The sequence below is a fragment of the Coregonus lavaretus genome (genome assembly GCF_964263955.1).
Source record: "Coregonus lavaretus genome assembly, chromosome: 2".
NCBI lineage: Eukaryota > Metazoa > Chordata > Actinopteri > Salmoniformes > Salmonidae > Coregonus > Coregonus lavaretus.
Genome location: NC_139989.1, coordinates 12,406,651 through 12,421,083, shown reverse-complemented (window position 1 = coordinate 12,421,083; position 14,433 = coordinate 12,406,651). Strand labels below are relative to the sequence as shown.

At 39.7% G+C, this 14,433-nt stretch overlaps 2 protein-coding genes across 2 annotated transcripts in view; both read right to left on the bottom strand.

The window, feature by feature from the left end:
• Window positions 1–14,433, bottom strand: part of LOC311138458 (patched domain-containing protein 3-like) — a gene marked incomplete at both ends in the record, with an annotated part of 28,576 nt that overhangs the window by 11,919 nt on the left and 2,224 nt on the right. Inside the window, one exon of the mRNA XM_084173141.1 lies at window positions 2,442–2,565. Within this exon, the coding sequence (XP_084029267.1) occupies window positions 2,442–2,565 (124 nt within the window). The remainder of the gene's footprint in view (window positions 1–2,441; window positions 2,566–14,433) is intronic.
• LOC311150591 (patched domain-containing protein 3-like) lies at window positions 12,741–14,285 on the bottom strand (the record flags this gene model as incomplete). The annotated part of the gene is made up of 1 exon (XM_084188070.1): window positions 12,741–14,285. The coding sequence occupies one exon, from the start codon at window positions 14,283–14,285 to the stop codon at window positions 12,741–12,743; it is 1,545 nt and encodes a 514-aa protein (XP_084044196.1).

Sequence of the window (14,433 nt, the reverse complement as noted above, 5' to 3'; positions counted from 1 at the left end):
CAGGATGATATCTATGAGGGTGCCCATGTTAACAGATTTAGGGTTGTACCTGGTAGGTTCCTTGATACTGTAATTTGTGTGAGATTGAGGGCATCTAGTTTAGATTGTAGGACGGCCGGGGTGTTAAGCATATCCCAGTTTAGGTCACCAAGCAATACGAACTCTGAGGATAGATGGGGGGCAATCAATTCACATATGGTGTTCAGGGCACAGCTGGGGGCTGAAGGGGGTCTGTAGCAAGCGGCAACAGTGAGAGACTTATTTCTGGAAAGGTGGATTTTTAGAAGTAGAAGCTCAAACTGTCTGGGCACAGACCTGGATAGTATGATAGAGCTCTGCAGGCTATCTCTACAGTAGATTGCAACTCTGCCCCCTTTGGCAGTTCTATCTAGAATAGATTCAGGGCATTATGTACAGACAAGGATATGGAAGGATATGAGTACAGTGGAGGTAAACCTAAGCATTGGGTAAAGATGAAAGAGATAGCATCACTGGAGGCACCGAGTGAGCCGGTCTCTGCGTGTGTGGGGGGTGGGACAAAGGAGCTATCTGAGACAGGTTGAGCAGGACTGGGGGCTCTACATTGAAAAAGTACAGTTAGAACTAACCTAAACAGCAAAAAGCAAGGCATATTGACATGGGAGAGAGGCATAAAGCAGTCACAGGTGTTATTCGAGAGAGCTAAGACAACAGCTGGTAATGGCGACGAAAGTTTGAGCTGAGGCTAAACAGATAAACAGGATGGGGTACCGTATAAAGGAACAGTCCAGCAGGCATCAGCTGTGTAGCTGAGTGATCATAAGGTCCAGTGAACAGCAATAAGTAAGTCCGGGAGCAGTTCAGTGGCTGCTACGCTACAGGCGAGCTGGAGGCACGGCTGTTGATTGCGTGTGCTAGCGGGCCGGGGCTAGCAGATGGATCTTCGTGGTCGTCGCAACGGGAAGCCTGTTGAAACTACATCAGACGATTACGTCGGCAGACCAGTCGTGATGGATCGGCGGGGCTCCGTGTCAACACTAGGAGGTCCCGTCCAGTTGACAGAGTGGTAGATAGCCGGGAGATGGGCCTGGCTCGAGGCTAGCTCAAGGCTAACTGGGGTTAGCTTCAGGACAGTGGTGATTAGCCAACAACAACAACAGCCATTTGGTTGCAGCTAGCTAGTTGCGATGATCCGGTGTTAAGGTCCAGTGATTCAGTGATTCCGGCAGAAAATCCGATATGCTCTGGCTCGATAGCGCGATGTGCAGACTGTGCAGACTGGCAGATAATTGTCCAGGCTAGAGCTGGCTGGTAGGTAGTGCAGGCCATTGCCACGGACAATGGTGAAGACCGCTAACGGTGGCTAATAGCAAGTAGCTAGTTAGCTGGCTAGCTGGCTAGTTTCAGCCAGAGGTTCTGGATAAAAATGTATGAAGAAATAATAGAATCCGTTCCACATTGGGTGAGGCGGGTTGCAGGAAAGTATATTTAGTTAAAGGATGGAAAGTGAGATTGAGAAATATATACGAAAAAGACAAAAAACAACAAAAAACAGGCTATTTACATGAGGACACTACAGAAAACACAACCGCACTGCTACGCCATCTTGAAGTACTCTGTAGTATTACTAGTATTACTACTATTGTTATTATTATTATTATTATTCGTATTACTACTATTGTACTACTATTAACACTACTAGTATTACTCTGTAGTATTAGTAGTATTCTGAATTTTTTCATTTATTTCTGAACAGACAGCAGTAATTCTATAACTTTGGCAAATGTATTTAAATTGATCAGGGGTGCTGCAGCACTTCCAGCACACTTCCCATGGCTATGATTCTATAAGGAAATAAATGATGAAGTGCTACACTGGAGAAATATAAATTGCAGACTCATGTCTATCAGAGCAGAGAGAGGGAGAGAGATCATAGAAAGTTAATCTCATTCTAGTTCTGTGAGAGACACAGGCACGCTTCTCTCTCTCAACACAGCAACGACTACGAGTTGGTCTCAATTTAACATAGGCTAGCTACGATGTTGCGCAAACCATAAGCCCGAGCCGATGTTATGATAGATGATTTGTACCACAGATGGTTTGTTTACGTTTCTACCATTGTGGCTAGATGGAGTAGGCTTACAGCTCTGTCTAGTGGTCGCATCGTTGACAACTGTAGCATTCTAGCTAAGCCTAACCTTTTTCCTAACCTTAACCTAATTCTCCTAACCTGCTACGTTAATTCACCTAACTTGCTGCGTTAGTTCTCCTAACCTACCACGTTAATTCACCTAACCTGCCACGTTAATTATCCTTACCTGCTACATTAGTTTTCCTAACCTGCTATGTAAACAAACCATCTGTGGCGACAAATCCTCAGTTTCACCACACCGGATCCTGTTCCGGCAGGATCCGGCTCAAATTAAGCACTGGGTTTATTGTATAACAATTTGTAAGCTTACCCAGAATCAGGAATGGAGCTGTTGCCACAGTCATAGCGAAGGGCATCCCACAGTACAGCAACAACCCAAAACTGGACAGCACTGCCATACCAGATGAGAGAACACCAAAGGTTGCCACCCACACCTTGTTCTGTCATGTATTAGGATTATGCCTTTGTTAAATGTTTTAAGTGGAACCAGAGAGGACGTTAATTTTAGTATCAAGAGGGAATGTTTTAGTGTAACGCCACATACAACAGACAGGAAGTGTGTTGTAGACAGGGGAGACTGGTGATTGGCCAGAAGAGGGAGCATCTTTTTGCATTGTTTATAAGTAGGGGCTAAACGAAGAAGAAGGCAGAGCGGCCATTCTGAGGCGTCGCTCTCCGGGTGGGCATGTCACCTGTAACTTATGCTGAAAGCTTGTGATCTGAATAAACCTTATGATCAAAGTTCAGTATGAGCGGACTCCTTTGTTTATCAGCAATAATTGCCACCATTCACCCGATACGACAAATGGCGCCCAACGTGGGGCTGGTCTGCATCTCTCCTTTGCTCATTCGTAGCCGCCAAGCTAACTCGGTCTGAAGTGCCAGAAAAGGGTGAGTTTTCCTCACAGGTTGTTGGTTTGGATGCTATGTGATTGTACACTGGAGAAATGTACCATACGACCGTGCCTCGTATGGCGTTATTGCTGATAACTGGGGGTCTGGCTAATCATTATAAAAAATTTAAACCAGCGCAAAAGTGGGTAGAGCTTATGGATTGTTTATAGAGATGTGTTGCTTGAATAGTAAGTCAAGAACAATCGGGGCCAAGATATGTATACAAGTTAGGACATTGCAGGATTTGATAAGCCCTCAACGAGGCGACCGCATGGTGGGCCATAAAATCCTGGTAACGCGTTATGGGTTTCAGGTCAGTCTTAGACTGGGGTTTGGTTGTAGATTTAGTGGGGGTTGCTTGCCCATCTTCTGTCCGACGGGATATCTGCTTGGGGGGGACCGCTCATAAAAATATCCAGAACTCACGGCAGCCTAAAGTTAGGACAAAGGAAAAAGTAATTAAAGACGCAATGTCGGGTGCATTGTTTTCATGCTACATGGTGCATACAGGCTAAGGCTAAATGCTAATATGCTGCATGCTAACATGTGACCGTAGAGGTCCACTGCGATGGGAATAAAGCCTCTTAAATTATGTTTGTATGTGGAATTTCGGTTCTATGTTTTGTGAGCGCTGTTAAATGTTGTTTGACTATGAGGGGAAACGGAGGTACAGCAGGACTGTTAACCGTCTATTTGGGTTGGGGAGAGATCTAAGAATCTCCCTTCCACGGTGAAAAAGTATTTTTGAATGTATCGCGCATGCGTGGGATTTTACTAAACAACACATCTGTTACACTGCAGGGGGAGACAGGGAGACACAGACGAGGGAACAAAGAGGAGAGATTTTAACACGAATCTTATAGTTTTAAAGCGGCTGGTGTTTGAACATGAAACTATTTGTTGAGATGTAGTGAATTTATACATTAAATATATGTTGACGGAGTATAATGAATTAAATTAAATGACGGATTAAAATAAATAAAAAGTAAATAAAAATGTTTTTGAGCGATCTATTTAGTCCTGAGTTTAGTCTTAGAGCGAATATGAGTGGGGGAATATTGAATATGGTTGAAGTAACTCAGTATTGCATTAACTACTAAAATCTTTTCCTGTGTCTCTGTTCTTCTGTCATATGAGAGGAGCAATAGGACGATACGACAGGAGAGAGAGAGAGAGAGAGAGAGAGGGGGTGCTGACGTACACGTCACGTGACGCGACAGAGGATCAAGTCAAAAAGGGTTTGAGACTGGTCTGGTTACAAAATATTTGATGTTATGACAATTTCACATAGGCTTGGCAAATACTATTTCATTAAAAATTGCATTTGGGAGGCTCTGTGCATCACTGGGTTTGATTGGAGTTGTGTTGGGAATCAAGGACTGACATTATTCTGTAAATTTAAGATAATTAGGTGCTGATAGAGCAAGGGGTTATGGGAATTGTAGTAATGGTAGGGTTACAGGCTTTGTTTATGGGTATGGTAGTCTGAAGTTGACTACTTGCATTTGAGGGGTTGTGGTAAGATAGCCACTAATTGGTAAGATAGGATATAAATAAAAATTGGTTTTAATTATTCATAATTTTTAATTGATTTTTTAATTGATTTTTTATTGTAATTAGAAATGGTTTTTGAATAAAAAAATTAATTGAATTTTTTCATATTCATATTTTTATTGATTTATTAAAAAAAAAAAATTAAAGGGGGGAAGCCATAGGCTATATAGTCTAAAATAAAATAATTCACGATAAAGGAATATAAAAGGGTTGTTACAATGGGGAGAAAGGACAGCAAGGCTATAAAAGTGATTACACCGGTTGATATAGTACAAAATGGTAATCCTTTAACTAAAGTAGTGTTAGGTTATCCGGCAAATGAAACAAAAGTTGCCCTTCATTCTCAAACAAAAACTGATAAAAGATTCCAGCGATAAGATAAAGGTATAGAGAAAATGCTAAAGGAAGAAAAGGCGACAGGAAAACTAATGGCAGAAGTTAGTACACCTTTCTCACGCACGGATTCAGCAAAAAGACACCCACCTTACGAGAAGGAAGTAGAGCTTAGGGATGCTTATCCTCAGCTTCCAGGGATCATCCAGGAGGGTGATTGTTGCATCAGAGATGAAGACGAATAATAGATAGAGGACAAGCAGAAACGACGATAAAGATGAATCCAAAACTCCAGAAGGAAGAAAATGAGATGTCTGGAAGAGAAGAGTGAGGTTAAAGAAGACGAGGATGATGAAGATGAGAGTGATTGAGAAGAGGTCATGGGTGGATATGACTCTGTGATCAGAAGGAAGTTGGCAAGAGAGGAAAGAAGAAGGATACTAGAGATTCGAGTTCAGATGAAGACAGCGATAAAGAGGGGACTAAAGGTGCTGTGTATTCAAAAGGAGGTTATCCTACAATGACTAGCAAAGAAGAAATAGAGATATAGACCGATGTTTATCATGCCTGGATAAAGCAAATAGTTTAGAAGAAGTAACACAGCTGAAGATACAGAAGAGGAGAAACTGCTGAGAAAAGGATCCCAAGAATTGGAGAAGAAGAAGGAGAAGAGAAGCTTTGGTTATGAAGAATCAGAGTGAACCAAATCAACAATCACTACTACAGCTTCAACTGAACAATATCAAATGTAATGTACCAGCCACCAAGGGGGGTACCAGGTGTTCCATATCCACAGCCAGTTTCTGGACAGACACAGAATTGGAGAGGAAGAGGACGAGAAGAAATAGAAGGAGGAGGAAGATTTCAGCTACACTTCCAGCAACTTTCAGAAGACTGTTATAATTGTGGACAGATTGGTTACTTTACCTGTGAGTGCAACAAGTCAGGAGGAAACAACAGAGAACATTTTTAAGGAAGATACAGGGGCCAGTCAAGATCACCTGTTCTCCAGGTGAACCCTAAGGATTCTAGAGTGCCTAGAAGATACGAAGGGGGGTGTCAGCTGATAGCACCGATTAGAGAAGAAGAGAAAATATCTAACAATTGAAGTGAAAATAAAAAGGACTATGAGAAGTGATGGTGAATAGTGGAAAAACTTATCTGTGTTGAGCCTAAAGAGGTTAAACATCTCACTATGTAAAATTAACTAATTAGGATTGGGATTTGAGGTAGTAAAACAGCTAATTACTCTTAGGGAACCAATTGAGCTATGCTATGAAAAATCAAGGAGAAATTAAAATAGACATACTAATATTATAAGATATACCTATTGCTGTGTTGGGAAGAGATGCATGGTGTAAATTGAATTGTACAATAAGATGTACACTAAACGGCTGTCTGGTAGAAGATTTTAAAAAGTAGGGTGTTTGGGAATCATATTGGCTTAAAAAGATAATATCATAGGAAGGATGATAATCTATTAGACTGCCTATTAGACAATCTGTCTGAAAAATAAAGTTAAAAGGGGGGACTGTTATTCTGGGTTACATTCTTACACCAAGAGATTCCAGGCTAGGCTAAAAGGTGTTTAGTCGTTTGCCAAGTCTGTGTGTAAAGAAGTCAGAAGCAGGTGGGGACTTTCACGATCACATATCCTAAAAATTTGGTGGTAACTTTGTAAAGGGATTTTGTGAATAAATCAGTGGAAAAGGTTTTTAAAGGTTAGGAGAAAAGATTAGATTAAAATAAGTTAGGAGAACTAGGTTGAAGGAACTCTAAGACAGTAAGCTAAGTTTCAAAGTTAGTAGTAAGAGAGAGAACAATGGTGAAGGACACTTTAGAGTAGGGAGATCAAGGTAATTATAGGTGTATTTTTATAATCAAAAGTTTGAAAGTTAGGGTTTAGAGTAGAGAGAGAGAGTGAATGTAAGTTACATTTACGTCATTTGACACTAGTGGTGATAGATGGAAGTACAAGCAAAGAGTTCAAATCTTTGGGGAAAATGGATGAAGTAACTAAGGACATTAACACTTCAGTCTATTATAACAACAGTGAGAAGCAATTTAACTCTTTCAACATGGATAGTTATTAAAGCCATAAATATATCGCATTTGATTATAAGGGAGCCAATGGTTCCAGCACCAATTTTAGAGGAAAAATACTTATTAGGGTTAGGATGGGGACGTTCCTCCCACATGGAGAGATAATTATGGAGAATAAGTATTGTTATCAGGACCAGAAGTAGAAGCAAGCTGTTGCACCTAGACAAAGGAGGTATAGTTTGGAAGAGGGTTAGGAGTGACTGTTCACTTATTTTGCGTAATGTTACAGAGAAAGATCAGGGAGAATATATGTGTACTTATCTAGTGCAAGCATTAAAATTTGTTCCGGTTAAGAATTATTGGTTAAAAGGCTATGTAATTCGTAAAGTAGCGCTTATAATGGAAGATTTGAAGTCTGTTGAAGTTTCCACAGTCACTAAAGGAGTTCAGGAGGAGTAGATTACAGTAGTCACTCCAACAGTAAATAATGCACATAGGATATCGGTAGCTTTCCTACTAGAAATAATTAAGGTTAATACATCAACTAAATCAACTACTTTAATGGTAACTTTGGAAAGGGATTAATGATACGATGGCAATAGCAAATGTAGGAAGTATGACACCGACAACAACTTTTCTGAAATTAAAGGGGGTAGCAAGAAGGACTCAGGGGTTTATGTTACGGATGGAGAGTGCTGTCAATGATAGTACGAATAGGGTTAAAATGAGAACAGATAGTAGTAGAGAGAATATAGATTCATCATGGAGGTACAGGATGAGGTCTTTGATTTTAATGACAGACAAGGAGAGGTATCTGATCAGTACCGCTCGTTAGGGAAGAGAGAAACTATATGCATGTGGTTTGATTCTTCTGTTGTGAAAATTAGAGATAGATGGGCAGCTCATTCTGTAATATCAGTGAGGAATCTTGAGGGTCCATGTCTGTTCAAACATGTTAGAGACGGTCGCTCGACCTCTATCAAGTATGTGTCAATCTTATGCTTTGTCATGACTGTGGTATCAGCAACAGTCAGTAACAGATAAAATAATGTCATTGTCAAAACATTTGTTTAAGCCTAGGGTTAGGTGTTATTGGGTTAAGTGAATTAACTTGTGTGCATTTGTTAGATGGGAAGGAAACTCAGGTAACAGCGAGCCCTGAAGCATTTGAGGTGAAACCATTGAGGGCTAAAAGTTGTTTGGTTCTAATAAAACATATGAGGTAAGGGGTATATTTATGGGAATATCAGATTGTGATGTTATATGATAACTTTGGGTATGCATGACCTTAAGGGTAGTAATGAGAAATATGTTACTTTTTATGTACCAGGTAGTAAGAAGAGCAGGACTTTGAGGGTTAAAAGATTAGCTTTTGCCTGACAATGTGACTATGGGAAATTTTAGAGATATTTTGAGGGTTTGTGGTGATAAAGCATATATATTCTTACCCTATGGATGGATAGGAGGTTGTTACATGTCAACGTTGAAGCCTCCATATGAGGTTTCTACCATTAAAAGAGGGGTACCACCGGACACAGATAAATCTAGGGTTGGAAATAGGATGACTTTTTCCATGGTATGGTGTAACATTTGGGAAGATCCTATTGATAATGTTAGTTATACTTTGAGTCCAGATAGTTCAGATATTATCACTAGGGTTATATATGCATTGAAGAATATAAGGGATGCATTTGGTAGATCTGAAGGAGCGGAAGTCAGCGAAGACTTGGTTGCAAGATCAGGTAGGCCCAGTAGGGGCAGTGATGGTTCACATTTTAATTGCAGCTTTGATAGCACTGTGTGTGAGGTTTGTAATTTGTTACTGACCTTTGAGAAAGTTATGATATTGAGATAGGTTGGAGAGTGATGCCTGGAGACAACACTCAGATGCCGGTGTTGACTGTTCCTGATCTGGATGAAGATGGACAAGTAGAACTGAATAGATAAATATCCTTTTTGATTATTTGATCATTTTTCAAATTATTATTTTTTTTTTTCAATATTAGGGTGATTTTGGTATGATTTTATGAATCAAAGGGGGGAAGTGTATGAATGAATAATTATCCTAGTTCATTATTCTATCATTTAATGTGATTCATACATCATTTATATATAATTTCTATATTCTTAGTTGATATTGATGTTCAATTTGAAAGTGTTGTTTTGCAAAAGATACTGTTTGGTCTTTTCTTTTCTTTCAGAAGCATTTGGGGTAACATGTGGAGATTGAAATACTCAAACCACGACAATATGAAGGGACAATATGACTGGAGGAGATGAAACAAGGAGGGTGTGGAAAGATTCCGATTCCATCATCAACAATCCATTGGAAGTCGAGACTACGGAGGAGATGAAGTGTAGTGGACTACATTCCAGTGTCTGCAATGAAATATAGGCATGTGTAATACATAATTTGTGTCATACTCTTACGTATTAATTTTTGTAGAATGATATTTGATGTTATTGAATACATGTGAGGATCTTAGATGTTTTTGTTTATTTCGTGAATGCTTAGGGACAGGGAGTCTAGGCAGGGAGAGGTCCACTGTAGGGTCCAATGGGTTGACCAGCCTTAGAGTGGATATTTTTTGGATAGGATTTTGTTTGCAGGGGCTTACATGTGTATTTAATTGCATCATAGTTTCAAATGCATTTACATTGTTTATGAGTTTATCGGGAGTACCGAGGTGGTTGCCTGGGGCAGAGGGACCGTGAGATAATTTTACTGTCTTGATTGATGGATGGATTTGGAACGAAGGTTGCCGGACAGTTTTTCGCTCTTACACTCCATAAAGATTTGTTCATATTTCATAGTAATGTATTCACACTTCATAAACAGTTATTCATATTTCATAGAAAGGTATATACACTCTAGAGAATAATGTTTTTGGGTTTAATGTTAAAGATACTCAATAAGATAAATTCTCACTTGTCATAATCCTATTCTGTTTGTTTTCGAGACTTTTAGTTCGTCTCGAAGGGGGGAAATGTCGTGTATTAGGATTATGCCTTTGTTAAATGTTTTAAGTGGAACCAGAGAGGACGTTAATTTTAGTATCAAGAGGGAATGTTTTAGTGTAACGCCACATACAACAGACAGGAAGTGTGTTGTAGACAGGGGAGACTGGTGATTGGCCAGAAGAGGGAGCATCTTTTTGCATTGTTTATAAGTAGGGGCTAAACGAAGAAGAAGGCAGAGCGGCCATTCTGAGGCGTCGCTCTCCGGGTGGGCATGTCACCTGTAACTTATGCTGAAAGCTTGTGATCTGAATAAACCTTATGATCAAAGTTCAGTATGAGCGGACTCCTTTGTTTATCAGCAATAATTGCCACCATTCACCCGATACGACAGTTCCTCACACAGTCCAACCTAGGGAAGAAAAACACAAAAACACAACATTCATCCATGTAGGTAAATGCTGATAAGTAGGCATAGAGTTCTCTGATATGCCTTAAAAACAGTAATGCAGTCACATTGTGGATTCGCCTGATTTGGGACCCAAATCTGGCTTCAGATAGGCCTAATGAACACTGTTAAACAGATTTTTCAATTGAGGTGTCCAATGTTGATTGATAATGTTGAATGGTATTGAAATGTAAAAATTACAAAACATACCTCAAACAAGATATGATTGAAAAATTGATGGCCAGGGCATATGTCAATGAGAAGAGAGGTATGATTGAGTCAGAACTCTTCTCAAACTCGTCATCCCTTGATATTGAGGTAAAGTAAGATATTGTCATCTGCAAAGACAAATAAGAATATAAAAACATAAGATATCCAGTTAACATATTAGTAAAACAACTCAAGATAGTAGAATAATCAAATTATCATGACACTACATGGTTTCTATGGAGCTTAATGAGAAGTGTTTCATCTCTAAAACGGAGTACTCACGCCTTCTTTTTTCATCTTGGAAGCAGTCTCTATAAACTTCTGTAGCCACATGGTATTTACAGCCTGGTTGTCTTCTTTTAAGAAGTAAAATAGTCTAATTGCCTCTGCGCTATCAATTTCAGTTAATCCACTTTTCAGTTTCACACCACCAATTTCAGATGCGATGAAAATGTTGCCATGATATGGATAATTAATCGTTGTTGTGTTGGTTTTAATAATATCAATGATTGAATTTGACACACACACACCACCTTTCTTAACACATAGGTCTTCAAATGCTAATGCACTAATTCTCATACTTTTTACATTTCTATCCATTTCCAATATTTCTGTAAAAGCAGTAATTGTGAGGATATTTGCTCTAGGCTTAACAATTATGAGAGATGCAAAGGTCCCTTCAGTATAGAGTCGCAAACGAGAGAAGTCGCCATCATTCTGTGGAAAGTATTCTTTGACTACTTGTCGTTCCTCTTTGGCAGGTCCATTCATAGGAGTAAACATCTCTTCAATGCCGTTTGCTTCTCTGTCCGCAAGGAAGTAAAATCCTCCCACAAGACCCGCAGAGATGAACATGGGAAGAATCAAAAACCACCAGGGGTGTCTACCAACAAAGCCCCCAAGTATTTCAAATCCCCTAGCTATAGGCTTCTCTACGCAATCTGTTTTGCACCTAGCCATTTTCTATTCTCTTTTTCAAGTTGTACTATTAGAAAAAAAAACTTGCCTTGAATTATATCTGCATCTCCTGAGTGGCGCAGTGGTCTAAGGCACTGCATCGCAGTGCTAACTGTGCTACTGTGCTACTAGAGATCCTGGTTCGAATCCAGGCTCTGTCGCAGCCGGCCGCGACCGGGAGACTCATGGGCGGCGCACAATTGGCCCAGCGTCGTCCAGGGTAGGGGAGGGAATGGCCGGCAGGGATGTAGCTCAGTTGATAGAGCATGGCGTTTGCAACGCCAGGGTTGTGGGTTCGATTCCCACGGGGGGCCAGTATAAAAAAAATATGTATTCACTAACTGTAAGTCGCTCTGGATAAGAGTGTCTGCTAAATGACGTAAATGTAAATGTAAATGTAATGCATCTCTGTTGACATCACAGCCATAAACTATACTTCATCTGAACATAGCAACACGATAACGTTCCTCTGAAGAGTTCTAATCAATAGCTCTGACAGCCCTGGACATGTCTCTGTGATCCTATAACAACCACGATGACTGTGTCAGAGCAATAAATATGGTTACATATTAACAAATGCGGGTTACGTATCCAGTTTCCTTATTATAGCTATGGTAGGTACTGCTCTGGTTTCCTTATAATAGTTAAGTTATACAAAATATTCTGAAGATGAAGGAAGCTAACTGATTATTGCCATGCAATGATGGATATTTGGGGTGATGAACACTGACGAACAGGTTCATTTGAAATGTTTCTGAAGAGGGTGTATCTCTAGAATAGGCGAACAGTTAAATAGATTACATCATAAGTTTAGTATGCAAACTCAGCACTGTTACTAACCATAATAATACTTCCCATTATTGATGTGGTCATAATGACAACCGAGAGCATCTGTTGTTTGAATAAATATGTAAAAGACAATATATAATTTGAGATCATTTTATTAGCTTTTTAAAACACAATTACAACAAAGGTAAATATAAGCACACTGTAGTAACAATCAACACAGCATTTACATTACAAACTATTTCTAAAATGATTAAATAAAAACAAAAGATGACTCATAAAAATACATATTTTGATACCATAAAAGCAAAGTATGACATAATCGCAAGATTATAAGTAAGCTAACAAGTCAGTTCATTAAAAAAATTTAACTACTATTCTACCAACCCTTTCAACCATGATTAGTGTGTTGTGTGTGAATCTTGGTCAATTAATATTGCATATGCCAAAGAAGGTCAGAAACACAGGGATGAAAAAGATGCCATGAAGTACCCCAAACAAAATCACCAGGAACATGATCTTAAAGAAGGTTCTGAAGATGTAGCTCTCAGCAGCAGACAGCACCACCACTCCTAAAATAGTAGACACAGCTCCCTGTAAGATGGGATATCCCAAGTGATAGACAGCATCTACAGCCTTTTTATTAGCTGTCGGCTCTTTGCTAGAGACAAAAGCATAGGAAATGTGAGCAGAAAAATCCACTGAGAAACCAATGCAGATGACAAGATTGATCATGGATACAGAGTCTAGATTGACATCCCATAATGCCATGAAACCAGCAACACCCACTATGACAGAGGCAATGGCAAAGGTCACCCACAGAGAACATATGGGGTTGGGGATCAACATGAGGGAGATCACCAGCATAGCAAGAGTGGCAACTACAATGTTTTGGATGGTATTACTAACAATGACTGCATACTGGTCAAAGTATATGAAAGCAGGGTGGTAAACAACCAACTTTCCTGGACAACCATTAGCTGTCTCTCGAAGCTTATTCAACATGTTCTTTTCATCAACAGCTGTACTGACGTTGATTGTCTGAATAAACAAACGTGAGGCAATTATGACTTTGTTTGAAATATTCACATCTTGTGTGAAACCTGATTGTTGTAAAAATGTAGGTAAACTATCCATGAAAATGGTTTCGTTATTTGGATTTGAAACTACACCCGCTTTTACATATTCATTAAGCCAAGAAAGGGTCATATCTTTAGCAACCAATGATTGACCAGCCAACGTTAGACTCTCAAAACTTCTGAGACAAGTATCAAGACGCTTTCGAGCAGTTTCGTCCCAATATTGAAACTCACTGTCAGTCACAACAACCATTACATTTGGACCATACTGTGAAAAGTACTGGTCCTCATTATCATAATAGCTACCCACATATGAGCTATCGGCTGCTAGGTTTTTAAGGTCAATGCCTTCTTGGATTTGGAAGCAACCATAGATACTTGAGCCCAAATATCCAGCATAGAGCAGGATCACAAACACCTTGGTCCAAGTATTTGTTAGAAATGGCCCATAGTACATCTTAAAGAAGTTGTTAATTGGCATAACTTCCTCTTTTCCCGTTTCCTGGTCATATGCCCCTCCTACACAGCAGATATTGTACTTTTCAGGACTATCCTCTGGTTCTGGAACCTTCATGCATGTCAGCCAGTGTCTGTTGCCCTTTTCACGTCTTCCATTCAGTGCCAGAAATGCACCAAAGAAGGTAATATTGTACAAGTAGCAGAACAGGACAGCTGTGCCAGTATACATACAAAAGGATTGTACAGAACCAAAGGGAGTTAACAGACCAATATAGAAGGCCAGGGCATCAGTTAGTGTTGTGATGGTGATAGAGATAGCTGCGTCTTTGTATGTAGCTGCCATACGGTCCTCTACGTTGTCATGAACCTGAGTCTGCTGCCAGCAGGAAATCATGATGAACATGTCGTCAACACCAATTCCTGCAATCAACATAGAGTATATGGAACAACACATCAGTAGAACAAAGATCATTAGAGGGAATTACCACTGTAATAAATACCGCCAAACTTTATTAGTTACAATGTTACTACATGTTAATACAATGTTGTTAATACAGTTATTACTGTGTAGTTACACAGGT